Below are 15,783 nucleotides of genomic sequence, written 5' to 3'. Positions count from 1 at the left end.
CAGAATAAAATAAATTTAATTAAACTAATTCCCAGCTATGAAATTAAGTCTATTTAACATAATTATGCACATAATTATATACCTAATTCCAAATGTGCAGCAACAGTTATGCCTTTTAGTTTTCTCAGCAATGCAGAAAAGGAATGTGTCAACTTTAACTTTTCTGTATTTTCCCAGTCTGCTGTGGACTGACTGCACCAGTTTCTACCCTCAGGGATAGAAACCGAGATGTGCTATGGTTTATGCAAACGCAAATGGCAAATCTCATTTCTTTCCCAAGCCCATAGAAGCCCTTTACTCCATGAAATATGTGCCTGCTTCTTAGTGGTTTAAAAGAAAAAAAGGCTTCATCGTTGAGAATGAGGGACATACAGGAGGAGATGCCAGGAGTGGAGGCCTGTGTTTTAGGTCAGTTTTCCCCACTGAGCACAGAAAGCACAGAGGAGAGAGGGTCCACAGGAATAAATCACTAAAATGCCAAGACGATGACTCTTAAAAATTTGCTTTGATTATGCATCTACTTTTCAACCTTATTCGCTCTGGTAAATTATGTCTTTGATCAACCTGGAAAAATCTGGCTACTCCACTAAATTTATCAGGGCTAGTATGAACTCCTTGCTTTGCTGCCTGTAGATTGGCAAGCAGACACCAAAGAAAGAGAACACACGCACGCACACACACACAGACACAGAGACACACACAGACACAGAGAAACACAGACACACACACACAGACAAGACAGACAGCCAGACACACACACATACACATATATCTGATATCAATACACAGAAACACACAGTTATTTTTAAAACAACTCTTTTTAAAAAGGAGGAGATAACCTTAAAAACAAAAAGAGATCCAAAGATTTAAAAACAAAAAGAGATCCACCTTCAACTACTGATTACTTAAAAGAGATTTTTAAAATTCCACAGACTCTGGGGCACCTGGGTGGCTCAGTGGGTTAAAGCCTCTGCCTTCCGCCCAGGTCATGGTCTCAGGGTCCTGGGATGGAGCCCCCCATCGGGCTCTCTGCTCAGCAGGGAACCTACTTCCCCTCCTCTCTCTCTGCCTGCCTCTTTGCCTACTTATGATCTCTCTCTGTCAAATAAATAAATAAAATCTTTAAAAAAAAAATTCCACAGGCTCTTCACAGAGTCTATCACAGAAGCCAACAAAAGCAGTGGAATGTTAGGAAATTCAGGATGGTGGACACACAACGCACATGGAAACAGACTCAGAACAGTGAGATGACTGGCTCAAAATAGGATCATCAGTCACGGTAGAGAAAAAACCAAATTATAAATAGCCAAAACTATATTCTATGCCACTGGACTGCAACCCTCTTATAAGCCACAAAATGGCAAGGACACACTTGGCCAGGCTCTTCTTCCACACCCCCGTGCTTCACACACTCACTCACATCGTGGGATAAGCAATGACGGTGTGACGTCTCTTGATCTCAAGGTGCCTGATTGTCTTACCGTCTTCTCCTTCCATGAGACAACTAATGGAGGCATGTATTTGCCCACAAGAAACACGAACCATCCCTTCCTAATTTTCTGAATATTAGTTAGGTATTTAAGGAGAGAATATCATGACACCTGGAATTTGCTTTACAATATTCTAAGAGGAAAAGGTTGGATAATAGACAATACCAAAATCTTTAAAATTATGGAAACTCTGTGATAAGCACATGGAGAGTCATTTTGTTATCTAATTTTGTTTTTTGGAATTTTTCACAATATAAAGATATCAGTTTGCCAGGGCTGCCAAAATAAAATACCCCTGGCTGAGCAGCTTAAACAGCAGCCGTTTCTCTCAAGTTTCTGGAAGCTCAAAGTCTGAGACGCAGCGGGGCCAGGGCTGGTCTCCCCTCAGGCATCTCCTGCTGGAGACAGCCCTCTCCACCCTGCACGTTCACTCTGTCCCCACTGGGTCCCTTCCTCAGTGCGTCTGTGTCCTCATCTCACCTCACAAAGACACCACTTGTATGGGATTCGGATCCACCCAATATGATCTCACCTAACCTTGATTATCTCTTTAGAGATCCTATCTCCAAATAGAGTCACATTTCAAAGGAACTGGGCAGCAGGAAATTCAACTCATGAATGGAGAGGGGGTGGAGGACACAATTCATCCCATAACAAAAGACCCAGTGTTTAGATGCCATCCTTACCTGATATGATCTGGGGTCGTACCACAGCAACCACCCACTATATTGACCAAGCCGTCCGTAGCAAAGTCCTGCATTTCAGAAAAGAGAAAGTTTCACCGAATCCGTCTGAATTCTAAACTTGCCTCTACCAATTCAGCAGAAGGAGATGACACTTCCTCAATAACAAATTTTTTGTTATAAAGAGAGAGTTAAACATACTTAATACAAAATATAAAGCTTTCACGTGCCCCAGATATCAGTTTAAAAGCAGGAAACAGTTCAGATGCTATGAAATCCTTCACACCATTTAGAAGTACAATTACATAATCATTTGCCTATTTGCTCATAATAAAGATTTTTTTCTTTTACCCATAAGCTGAGCTGAATGAATGTGAGCTGGATAACGTATCAAGTAACAAAGTGAGCATCATTTTTTACATTTAAATTAAATTTTAAAGAACTAAAGAAAAAAATATTCAGGGTCGTCTGGGTGGCTCAGTCAGTTAAAAGAGTCTGCCTTTGGCTCAGGTCATTATCCCAGGGCCCTGGGATCAAGTCTCACGTCATCATCAAGCACCCTGGCAGGGAGTCTGCGGCTCCCTCTCCTTCCTCCTCTGCTTCTGACCCTCCCCCATCCCCACCTGTGCTCTGATCTCTCTCTCTCAAATAAATATATAAAATCTTTTTAAAAAATAAAGAACTAAAAATTCATTTCTTCAGTCACATTTCAAGTTCTCCAATAACCACATGGTAGTGGCTAAATACGGGCCACTGGGGGGTCTAGAGTTTAACCTTATGCTAGCTAGCAAAAGAAAGTAACTGAGGCAGGAAGTCAAGAAACTGGGAAGTCAGGAGTACTGAAAAGATCATCTACTAGATAAGGAAGTGAAACCATAAGAGAGGAGTCAGAAATCATTTAGGAGAGAATGTTACAGTTAGAAGCTCAAAGTTCAAGGAATGAGCAAAAGACCCAGGGGTTAGCGGGCACTATGGTACCGCAACCTGGGGGAAAAGACCCAGGGATTAGTGGGCACTATGGTCCTACAACCTGGGATTCAAAGGTGGGAGGTGTGTGGGCGACCACAGGGAGTAAGGAGGACATCTACTCCACCCAGCAGTTTGGTTGTGGTAGACTGGGGGAGGGGGCCCCTGTGGAGGCCAAGAAAAACAAGGCTGTACCCATCTTGAGTCTAGCCCTAATTAAGTGCAGCCATCTTGATGTTCCAGAGTATCACAAAATATTTCCTGGGTTCTGATCTACTCAGGTTAGCACTTTAAACAGTCCCTCTCTCCTTTAATGATTGATTTAAACCCCTGGACTCAGCTGCCTCTGTCTTTCATAACTCCCCTATACATTCCCCAACTGATCAATGTTGACCCGAGTTGGTAGGGACATCTCTACACCCCTACTCAGCAGGAAGAAGTTACAGAAGATGACACCTTCCACCTTCAACAACCTTAAAGATTTAAGGGTCAAAATTGTCCAGGGGGAAATGTGGAGGCCTAGAAAATTAAGGCCATCCCACCTCAGGTTTAGCTTTAGCGTAAGTACAGCCATCTTAGCTGTGCAGCCATCTCAGACCCCTGCGCCCAAGGGCTGAACTTTCCCCTACTTTACCTTAGTAAGCCCCACCCTGCTTTAGTTCCAGAGACCCCCACCCTGCTTTAGTAAGCCCCACCCTGCTTTGGTTCCAGGAATCCCCACCCTGCTTTAGTAACAGGAACCCATAAATACCCCTGCCTTAACTAAGCTCGGGGTCCAAGTCCCTACTCCGCTGTGCCGGGTATACTTGGGCCCAAGCTTAAGCTTGTCAAATAAACCCTCATGTGACTGCATCGGTGCTTGGCTCTTTGGTGGTCTCTCAGACGCGAAAACTCGGGCATAACAGCCCCCACTTGAGAGGAGAGAGAGCCGAGTTTCTGTTAGTCTGGGTCCGGCCTGACTGGGATTTTCCAACAGCCACCAGGGCCAGATGGGGAGAAAGATGCGGATACCGAGCCCCTCTCTCTGCCTCTACCACAGTAATTAGGAGTGGTAAGCTTTTGTTATATATACACAGGGATTTCTTTAGGAGAAAATTCTACTTCTAAATATTCTAAGATTCCATTTCTCTATCTCTTAAAAAACCAAATGAAAGACCATCCTTAACCTTTAGTTGTGTGGCCATCATATCCGGAGTTTCGTCGTAGTCACCAAACGTGTTGGGAAGACCTAAGAAAGCATTATTTCAAGCATTACTGAAAACCATCTTAACAAACAAGCTAGTGATCGTGAGGTTGTAGGTGTAAAAGTTAGGAAACTTTTTATTTATAATTAAATGGTGATTACTTGCAAAAACAAGTCATAGTTCTTAATACTGAACATAGTAAATGCAGAGATACCACACACCCACCCCCAAATCACAAAGGAGCAAATAAACATAGACTGTTTCTCTTCCATTTGAAAGAAAAGAGTTACTACTACATGTGACAGAATTTCTCCAACTCCATCCCCTTCCCAAGGAGGAAACTCAATCTTGTCAGCTACCTGCTTGGGGGTAGAGGTTGGGGGACTACTACATATCCTTTGAACTAATAAGCACCTGGCGATATGAATAAAAAACAAAGAACACAAAGTCTCAAATTTTCCCAAGTTCCAATTTTCAAATAAATATTCCCAAGTAAAATTTTAACATTGAATTAACCAATTTCCTATTTTATTTATTAACTCCTTCCAGTTATCTTACGCCTTCTGGGAAATAAAATTTGGTGAGCATTAAGATACACTGATTTGGAGAAAGAAAGCTGGAAAAGGACTATCCGCCCGAAGTAGCTTAAGCAAATGCTCAAAAACATTTACCAGGAAATCTGGTTAATCCAGAATGGGTTTACTAGTTTCTAACTGGGTAGTTTGAGAACTGTCCCTAAATACCTGCATCTGTATCTGTATATAGTAAGCTAGAAGTGCTAACTTCCAGGAAGGAAAAAGCTGACACGGCAGCTTTTGTTAACATGGCAGAACAGAGAGGAGGGTCCCCCCTCCTCTTCTTGGCAATCATCCCTTTGGCTCTGTTCACATGGCCAACACTGTCACCCAAAGCAAGGCTCTGTAACTGGGCTTCATCCCCCAAAGTTCTGTCCAATCCTGCAGCTTTCAGAGTGAGTCACATTGTTCCTTCAAGTCTAGAGGCAAGCACTCTTCATTTAGAAAATGGCCATTGAATTTCAACTATGTACCAAGACCTGCAAAGCCAACTCTTTCAGCCAAACTCTTTTAACCCTCCCCAACCCTGCCCGGTGTATCTGGATATCCCCACGTGCAACTCCCTAGAAATACACACCTGCATTGGGATAACAGAGGACATAGGCTGTTGTACATTTCCCAATTGTTTCAATAAAAGGTCTCATTTCAGCTGCACCCAGAGCACAGTTTAATCCAATGCTGTAAAAACAGTAAGAAGGTATCAGGAACATCATCTTGTATACAAGGTATTTATGTATATCAAACATTACAATAAAGAAACGGCTATATTTAAAACCAAGCAGATAATAAATCTCTACTTTAGCTTTAGCACCTTTATTCAGATATAGTCAAAGCCATTTCACTGAAGTTCCCTGAAGCTCTGAATGTTTCTGTCCATGTCTGCAATGTCAGATGATCTTACAGCTAAGGACTGTGCCTTTCTCCTTGAAGAAGATCACAGTTGGATTACTGATATACTGAAAACAGAAATACCAGCCAACTGCAGTGCTAACAGACATCTGATCTGAAAGCAATACTTAAAGAGAAGGAAAAAGGAAAATCAGGGGTGTAGAAGAGAAGACACAGTGAGGATACCTGGAAGCCACTCTGGGAGTCCAGAAGACCAGGACTGAGTAGTCCTTGCTCTGTAGCTGACTTGCAAGGTGACCCTGGACTTACACTTTGTCCTCTTATAAATTAAGCTGGTATAGCTATAAAACCAAGTTTCATTTTGCAAATGAAACTTATTATGGACTCAAGTCAAACAGATCCAAGCAGAGCTGCCCTAATAGAAGTTTGCAGAGCAGAGGGCCTGAAACCCCTCCCATGCCACTCTCAGTGAGAGCCCTGCAAGAATTCAGAAAATTAACTAGGAAGCCACTAGGCTATGTGATCTTTTAGTTTTTCATATTTCCTAAGTGCAATGTGGTACGCTAGATTAGACCCTGAGGCAGAAAAAACAGCAACTGTGGAAATATTTGAAATCTGAATAAAGTCTGGCATTTAGTTAATAATATTACTATTCTTATTTTTGACAAAAAGACCATAGTTACATAAGATGCTAACATTAGGGAAAACTAGATGAAGAGTATATGGAAATTCTCTCTACTATCTTTGCAACTTTTCTGTAAATCTGAAATTATCCCCAAATAAAAAGTTTATTTAACAAATACACACAACACCCATTCATGATTAAAAACTCTCAGCAAACTAGGAATAGAGGAGAACTTCCTCAACTTGATAAAGAATAGCTACAGGGGCGCCTGGGTGGCTCAGTGGGTTAAAGCCTCTGCCCTTCAGATCAGGTCAGGATCCCAGGGTCCTGGGATCGAGCCCCACATCTGGCTCTCTGCTCAGCAGGGAGCCTGCTTCCTCCTCTCTCTCTGCCTGCTTCTGTGTGATCTCCATCTGTCAAATAAATAAATAAAATCTTAAAAAAAAAAAAAAGAAAGAATATCTACAGAAAACCAAGAGCTGACATGATAACTTAATGATGTAAAACTAGATGCTTTCCCCCTAAGACAGGGAACAAAACACAGGATGTCCCTTTTCAACTGCTAGTGGACATCATACTGAAAGTCCTGGCTAATGCAAGAAGAGAAGGAAAATACAAGGTACACAGACTGGAAAGGAAGATATAAAACCATCTTTGTTCACAGGTAAGAGGTAGAAAATCCCAAAGAATCAACTAAAAAATTCTTGGAAACAATAAGCACTGATAGCAAGGTTGCAAAAGAGAACGTTAATATACAAAAGTCAATTGTTTACCTCTATCCCAAACATTAGCTACTGAAATTAGAAATTAAAAACATGATACCATTTACACTGGCATCAAAACAAATGAAACAGTGGGGTATAATTCTAACAAAATATGTGCATGATCTACCTGAAGAATACTATAATACAACAAAATTCTGAAGAAAGAAATCAGAGCAAATTTAAATAGGTGAATAGATGTTCCATGGCCACGAATAGGAAGACTATTTTTTTTTTAAAGGAAATTCTTTTTTTTTTTTTAAGATTTTATTTATTTATTTGACAGACAGAGATCACAAGTAGGCAGAGAGAGAGAGAGGAGGAAGCGGGCTCCCCAATGAGCAGAGAGCCCGATGCAGGGCTCAATCCCAGGACCCTGGGATCATGACCTGAGCCCAAGGCAGAGGCTTAACCCACTGAGCCACCCAGGCGCCCCAAGACTCAGTATTATTAAGATGCCAGCTTAATAATACTGAGTCTTCCTATTCATGGAATATATACATTCCATGAATTCATCAATATATATTCCATGAAAACATATCTGTGTGTGTGTATATGGGTATGTATGTATATACATACACACATACATATATATATTCACTCACACATACCCAATGAAATTTCTAGCCAGTTATTTTGTAGCTATCAATAAACAGATTCTAGTGTGCATACGGACAGGCAAACAACCCAGAGTACCTAATCCAATATTGAAGGAAAGAACAAAGTTGAAGGACTGACACTAAAAGCTAAAGTAATCAATGATATCGGTGAAAGAAGAGACAAACAGATCAATGGAATGAAGCAGAGAGTCTAGAAAAAGAAACACACAAATACAGTCAACTGATCTTTGACAAAGGAGCAAAGGCAAGCCAACAAAGGACCTTCTTTTCAGCAAACAGTGCTGCACGAAATGGACATTCACATTTTTAAAAACTCAATGAGACACAGACCTTACACCTTTCACAAAAATTAACTCAAAATGGATCACAGACCTAAATATAAGCTGCAAAACCATTAAAGATATAAAGATAAATAAAACGATAACACACGTCTGAAACATTTAATATTATACTATACTAACTGGAATTTAAAGAAAAACTTGGAAGAAAAAAAGATAACACAGGAGAAAACTTAGGAGGCCAAGAGTTTGACAATGAATTTATAGACAAAACACTGAAAGCGGGATCAATGAAAGAAAAACCTGATAAGCTGGACTTCACTAAAATCAACAACTTCGGCTCAATGAAAGACACATACTGTTAAAAGCTTGGGAAGACAAGCCACAGATTGGTAGAAAATATTTGCAAAACACATATTTGATAAAGAAATGATAACCAGGGGCGCCTGGGTGGCTCAGTGGGTTAAGCCGCTGCCTTCGGCTCAGGTCATGATCCCAGGTCCTGGGTTCGAGCCCCATATCGGGCTCTCTGCTCGGCAGGGAGCCTGCTTCCCCCTTTCTCTCTACCTGCCTCTCTGCCTACTTGTGATCTCTCTCTGTCAAATAAATAAATAAAGTCTTAAAAAAAAAAAAAAAAGAAATGATAACCAAACCATAAAAATTTCTTAAAATTCAACAATAAATCTATATGCACCTAACATGGAGCAAAAAAACATATAAAACAATTATTAACAGACCTAAAGGGAGAAATTGACAGCAACAGGACAACAGGGGACTTTATTACTTTTTTTAAAAGATTTTATTTATTTATTTATTTATCAATGGTGATCATCCAGACAGAAAATCAATAAGGAAACACTGGCCTTAATATGACACATTAGACCAATGGACTTAACCGATACATACAGAACTTTCCATCCAAAAGCAGCAGAACACATGTTCTTCTCAAGTGTACACAAGCATTCCCTATAACACATTAGGCCACAAAAGAAGCCTCAAAAAATTAAAGATGACTGAAATCAAACCAAGCATCTTTTCCAACCATAATAGTATAAAACTAGAAATTATTTATAGGAAAAAAAAAAAACTAGTAAAACTACAAATATGTAGAGATGAAACAGGTTACTGAACAACTACTGAGTCACAGAAAAAATCAAAGGAGAAATTTTAAAAATACCTAGAGACATGTGAAAACATTAATAAGACACACCAAAATCTGTGGGAGACAGCCCAAGTGACTCTCTCAAAGTTCAGAGTAACAGAGGTCAACCTCAAGAAACAAGAGAAATAAATGAACATTTAACTTTACACCAGAGGAACTAGAATAAGAATAAATGAAGCCCAAAGATAGCAGAAGGAAGGGAATAATAAAGTTCGGAGTAAAAATAAATGAAATAGACAGGGCACCTGGGTGGCTCAGTGGGTTAAGAAGCCAACTCTTGCTTTCGGCTCAGGTCATGATCTCACGGTGCTGAGATCAAGCCCCACATCACCAGGCTCTGCATTCAGCAGGGAGTCCAAGTTGGCTTGAGATTCTCTCTCTTCCTCTCCCTCTGCCCCTCCCCCTGCTTGTGGGCGCTCTCTCTTTCTCTCTCTAAAACAAATAAATCTTTTAAAAAATAAAATAAAATAATGAAAATAGAGACTAAAAAGACAAATAGAAAAGGTCAATGAAACTAAGAGCTGGTTCTTTGAAAAGATAAATGAAATTGACAAACCTTCAGCTAAACTCATTAAGAAAAAAGGAGAAGACTCAAATAAAATGAGAAATGAAAGCAGAGAAGTTACAACTGCCACCACAGAAATACAAAAATCATAAGAGACTATTACAAACAATTGTATGCCAACAAACTGAACCTACAAGAAATGGAGAAATTCCCAGAAACTTACAACCTTCCAAGACTGAATCACCAAGAAACCGAAAATCTCAATAGACCAATTACTAGTAAGGAGACTGAAACAGTAATCAAAAACCTCACCAAAAACAAAAGTCCAGGACAGAAGCCTTCACTCATTGATTCTACCAAAACATTCAAAGAAAATGTTAATACCTACCCTTCTCAAACTCTTTCAAAATACTGGTGAGGAGGAAACGCTTCCAAACCTCCTTAAGAGGTCAATACTACCCTGATACCAAAACCAGACAAGGATAGCCCCAAAAAAGAAAATTACAGGCCAATATCCCTGAACACAGATGCAAAAATCCTCAACAAAATATTAGCAAACGAAACTCGACAACATTAAAAGAATCATACACCATGATCAAGTGGGATTTATTCCAGGGATGCAAAGGATGGTCCAACATCTGCAAGTAAGCCAGTGTAATATACTGTGTGAACAGAATGAAACATGAAACTCATATGATCATCTCAAAAGATGTAGAAAAACCATCTGCCAGAATTCAACATCTAGTTATGTTAACTCTCAACAAAGAGGGTATAGAGGGAACATACCTCAAGATTATAAAAACCATATATGGCAAACCTACAGCCAGTATCATATTCAATGGTGAAAAACTAAAGCTTTTCTTCTAAGACCAGGAAAAGACAAGGATGCGCACTCCCCCACTTTTATTCAACATGGTATCTGAAGTTCTAGCTGCGGAAACTAGGCAAGAAGAAATAAAAGGCATTCTAATTGGAAAGAAGTAAAACACACTATTTGTAGATGGTATCATACAATATACTGAAAACCCTAAAGGATTCTACTAAAAAAAAAAATTGCTAGAACTAATAAATGAATTCAGTAAAGTTGCAGGACACAAAAGTCACATACCAAAAAAATCCGTTGCATTTCTATACACTAATAGCAAACCATTAGAAAGAAAAATTAAGAAAACAATCCCATACTATTGCATCAAAAAGAATAAAATACCTAGGAATAAATTTAACCAAGAGGTGAAAACCCTGTACACTGAAACTGTAAGACACTGATGAAAAAAACTGAAGATGACACAAAGAAACAGAAGATATTCATGCTCATGGAATAAAAGAATACTATGAAAATGTCCGTGGTACCCAAAGCAATGCACAGATTCCACAACAATCTACAGGGCAATCCTTATCACAATTCCAATATCCACTTTTCATAGAACTAGAAAAAATAATTCTAAAATTTATATGGAACCACAAAAGACACTCAAAGCCAAAACAATCTTGAGGGGAAAAAAAGAAACCTGGAGATATAACGTGCCTGGATTTCAGACCATACTACCAAGCTGTAAGTCATCAAAATAGTATGGTATTGGCCTAAAGACAGACACACAGATCAAGAGAAGAAAAGAGAGCCCAGAAATCAACCCACGCATATGCAACCAATTAATTTACAACAAGAGAGGCAAGAACATACCCTGGGGAAAGGAGAGTCTCTTCAATAAATGGTGTTGGGAAACTGGAGAGCCACATGCAGAAAGAGTGAAACTGGATCCCTCTCTTACACCAGACCAAAAGCAAACTCAAAATGGATTAAAGACTTAAATGTAAGAACAGAAACCACAGAACTCCCGAGAGAAAACATAAGCGGCAAGCTCCCTGATATCCATCTTAGTAATGTTTTTTTGGGGGGATCGGATTCCAAAGACAAGGGAAACAAAAATGAAAATAAACAACTGAGACCACATCAAGCTGAAAAGCTTCTGCACACTAAAGGAAACAATCAGCAAGACTAAAAGGCAGCCTGCGGAATGGGAGAAGGTATCTGCAAATCATGCACCAGGGGCTCGCTTCAGCGAGAGTGGTACAGAAAAGATCAGCAGGGCTCCTGCGCACAGATGACATGCAAATCATCTATCTGGTAAGGGGCTGATATCCCAAACATATGAAGAACTCATGCAACCCAGTAAAAACAAAAAAGTCCAATTAAGAAATGGACAGAAGATCGGAATGCATATTTTTCCAAAGAAGATACGCAGATAACCAACAAGCCCATGAAAAGATGCTCAACATTGCTCCTCGTCGGGGAAATCGAAATCAGACCCACAATGAGAGATTACCTGACACCTTGTCAGATCCGCCGGCAGCAAAAGGACAAGAAACAACAAGTGTTGGTGAGGATGTGGAGAAAAGGGAGCCCTTGTGCACTGTCGGTAGGAATGCAAACTGATGCAGTTGCTACAGGAAATAGTAGGAAGGTTCCAAAAAAATTCAAGACAGAAATACCATATGATCCAGCAGTCCCACTACTCAGCATCTACCCAAAGAAGACAAAAACACTAATTCAAAAAAGAAAAAAAAAACCACGTATCCCTATGTTCCCTGCAGCATTACTTACAACGCCAATAAGGGTATGATGCTAAGTGAAATAAGACAGAGAAAGACAAAGATCACATGATTCGACTTACACGTAGAATTTAAAAAACAAAACAAAACGAAACCCACACTCACAGGTATAAAGAACAGACAACAGTTGCCACAGGGGAGGGGTGTAAGGTGGAGGTGACATGCGTGCAAATCAAGAAACAGGAACTTCCAGTTACAAAACAGTAAGTCACTGGGACGTCACATACAGCTTGGGGAACACAGTGAGTAATACTGTGTTAACTTTGTATAGTGATAGGCGATAACCAGATTTATCGTAGCAATCATTTTGCAATGTACACAGGTGTCAAACCACTATGCTATACACCTGAAACTAATATAATAGTTTAAGTCAGTTATACCTCCATGTAAAAAAAAAAAAAAAAAAAAAGATTCCGAGGTCCTGTGCAGAGCTAAGTTACAGACCTTGAATAGACCTGTTCGGTTGCACCAGTCTCCATTCAGAATGCTTTTACTCTTTTTTTTTTTTTTTTTTTTTAAATCTTGCACTGTCATCCACACGCAACACCAGGTAATAGACTAAAATTTTTTTTTAAATCATGACATTCTTATTAGAAAGGATCCTAGACTTTTTCTAAAACTTTGTTCCAATCCTAACTCATCTGGTCCAATAGTGAGGTGGGCTTCAGGTCCTCACCTGTGGCATGAGAAAACAATGCCCCGTCAGCAGTGAGGGTCAAGTGAGAGTGACATCAGATATAGGAAAATGTTTCAGAAAAATGCAGTCCTGCTCCTGCTGCTGCTCATTCTGAGACATCCATCTGCCTCTGCCTAACGGACTCTGACTCATGCTTCACAAACCAGTTCAAGTGTCACCTTCTCGACAAAGCCAGCCTTGAATATCGCAAGGACACCATTACTCCGTCTGTCTGGCCAGATTTGTGTTCACCCCTCTGCAGAGCAGTTGATATTTTATATTTTAATTTAATTACATATTTCTCCTAGTGTGGACCGTTTCCCATTTGCCCGTATTCCAGGGCACAGAATAGGATTTCAATAAAAGCTCAATGAATTAATAATAATACTACTACTACAAAGGCTCTGTATTTTGTGAACATACGTACAGTTTGCAAGAATCACAATCAGTAAACAATAGTTTCTTACACACTCACTTTGCTACATACTACCTGTTTATATACACACATATATGTGTATAGACACATATTTTAATTATCATGTATTTGTTAACAGGACTCCTCTATACTGAGTTCGACTCTCAGTACTAAACTAGAAAGAAAACCAGTAGGCACTCCTCAGAGTTCTGAACCTGGAAAACTATAATTAGGAACCGATACAATTCTCCAGTTCCTGGGCTGCCTTGCATCTGCCTATCTGCCCCTTTGGTCTGTAAGATTCCTAACAAATAGGAGACCAGATATATTCTCTCTGTGAATGGGCTACAGATGAATGTTGAAGGAACAGAGTAAAATATAGGTTAACAATAAAAAGAAAAAATGAACCACTGAGTGGGTCAAAAGTTAGAATTCACTGCAAGTTTGCTTAAGGAACAGAAGTTTAAATTTTTAAAACTCCACAAAATTATCATCCTTGGATCCCGCAGGTGAGGCAGGGGCTGGGAAAACATCCTCTAAGGACGTCCTCCGGGAACAGTCAGCAGACTGAAGAGCCACAAGACATTTGGGGAGATGCAGGGGTTTCATCTGCACATCTAGGGGTTCCAGATCACAAATTAAGACTCAGTAAAGGGGGTGGGAGGAGAGGAGAGTAGTAGAATGAAAGGAGGAATGGTCTAAGTATCTGAGGAAAGACAAAAAAATCTGAAAGTAAACTAAAGACCCCTACATTTTCCTATCTTCAGTATTCCTGTTAAACATTTACTGCAGCCATCTGACATGCCAAGGACTATTAAGCATTAGAGACATAGAGATGATGAAGAGATGGCTCTGGAAAAGCTCATAAGCTGTAAAGGAGTCAATCACAGTCCAGTTCAATACAGTTAACTTCTTAATTATCAGCCCCAGTCAACTGGACAACTGGGTGGCTCAGTCAATTAAGTGTCTGACTTCAGCTCGGATCATGGTCCCAAGAGTTGTGGGATCAAGTCCCACATCGGACTCCTTGCTCAGCGGGAAGCCTGCGTGTACTCTTGCTCTCTCTAGCAAATAAATAAATAAATAAAATCTTAGGGGGGAGAAAAACACAAAACATTTCTGATAAGAAAAATGGGAAAAAAAAAAAAAAGGGAGGGGGGCGCCTGGGTGGCTCAGTGGGTTAAAGCCTCTGCCTTCGGCTCGGGTCATGATCTCAGAATCCTGGGATCAAGCCCCACATCGGGCTCTCTGCTCAGCAGGGAGCCTGCTTCCTCCTCTCTCTCTGCCTGCCTCTCTGCCTACTTGTGATCTCTGTCTGTCAAATGAATAGATAAAATCTTAAAAAAAAAATGGGGAGATATTTTATAATAGAATGTAAAAGCCAGGTTAATTTATTTTTAAAGATTTACCTTTTTTTTTTTTATTGTGAGAGAGAGAGAGCATGTAAGCATGAGCAGGAGAGGCAGAAGGAAAGGGAGAGAGAGAATCTCAAGCAGACTCTGTGTTGAGCATGGAGCCCGACTCAGGGCTCAATCCCAGGACCTTGAGACCATGACTTGAGCCAAAACTAAGAGTCAGATGCTTAACTAACTGAGTCATCCAGACGTCCCAAAGCCAGGTTAATTTTAAAGATGAGAATCTGAGCTTTAGAATGCCTACCTTATTCCAAGCTGGACTGCTGCTGTTTGTTCCATAAGCAGGGACTGAAAACACTTTGCAGAGCCCTGCCCTAGGAAGGGAAACACTGTCTCTGCAGAACTGCTGCTGAGCCTAGCACAGCCTTAAACTGTAAGGGGCACATTTACAGAGAAAGAGCCAACCACGTGCCTGATCCAAGGGGTAAGAGCACTTGCCCAGCCCCTCAAAATTGACCCATTCGGGCAGTGATCTTCTGATGCCCTGAAGGGAAGTCAGAATGTACTTTACAGAAATCCAACATCCCATGCGGATGGCTCAGCAGAAATATGCAGGAGTGATTTTTGGAGCCATGAGAAAAGGTCGCTCTAGAAGGAATGGGGTCAAGGAAAGAATGATCACTTACCAGAGTGGGTCTGCATGAGACACGCTGATGACAAATGCTTCTCCCGTCTGTCCAGAAAGAGTTCGCCCACTTTTATCAATAACTGTCCCTGAAATCTGAATTAACAAAGTGAACTCGGTCAAAGGAGGCTCAAATTAAGAACACGGTCATGAGCGTGAAATAAAATGAGTGCACTGTTCCTTTATGAGGAAGGGGAGTGTGGAGCTCTCACACAGGAAGCACTTTTCATCGTGGTCAGAAAGGACAGGGGCAAGGGGACTGCGAGGACGAGTCATGAAGCCATAACATAAAACACAGGAGAAGTCACTGAGGCAAAAGCAATGACCATCACAGCTTTGGAATT

The 15,783-nt window shown here is 40.4% G+C and overlaps 1 protein-coding gene across 3 annotated transcripts in view; it reads right to left on the bottom strand.

Annotated features, from left to right (window-relative positions):
* MTR (5-methyltetrahydrofolate-homocysteine methyltransferase) overlaps positions 1-15,783 on the bottom strand; it is a 108,646-nt gene that overhangs the window by 76,317 nt on the left and 16,546 nt on the right. For all 3 annotated transcript variants that reach the window (XM_047702138.1, XM_047702140.1, XM_047702139.1), the window contains exons 8-11: positions 15,441-15,535; positions 5,476-5,576; positions 4,306-4,367; positions 2,177-2,244 (exon numbers count right to left, since the gene is read on the bottom strand). In XM_047702138.1, the coding sequence (XP_047558094.1) occupies positions 2,177-2,244; positions 4,306-4,367; positions 5,476-5,576; positions 15,441-15,535 (326 nt within the window). The remainder of the gene's footprint in view (positions 1-2,176; positions 2,245-4,305; positions 4,368-5,475; positions 5,577-15,440; positions 15,536-15,783) is intronic.

The sequence above is a fragment of the Lutra lutra genome, chromosome 14 (assembly GCF_902655055.1).
Source record: "Lutra lutra chromosome 14, mLutLut1.2, whole genome shotgun sequence".
In the NCBI taxonomy this organism is placed as follows: Eukaryota; Metazoa; Chordata; class Mammalia; order Carnivora; family Mustelidae; genus Lutra; species Lutra lutra.
This window is presented reverse-complemented; position numbering and strand designations above follow the sequence as displayed.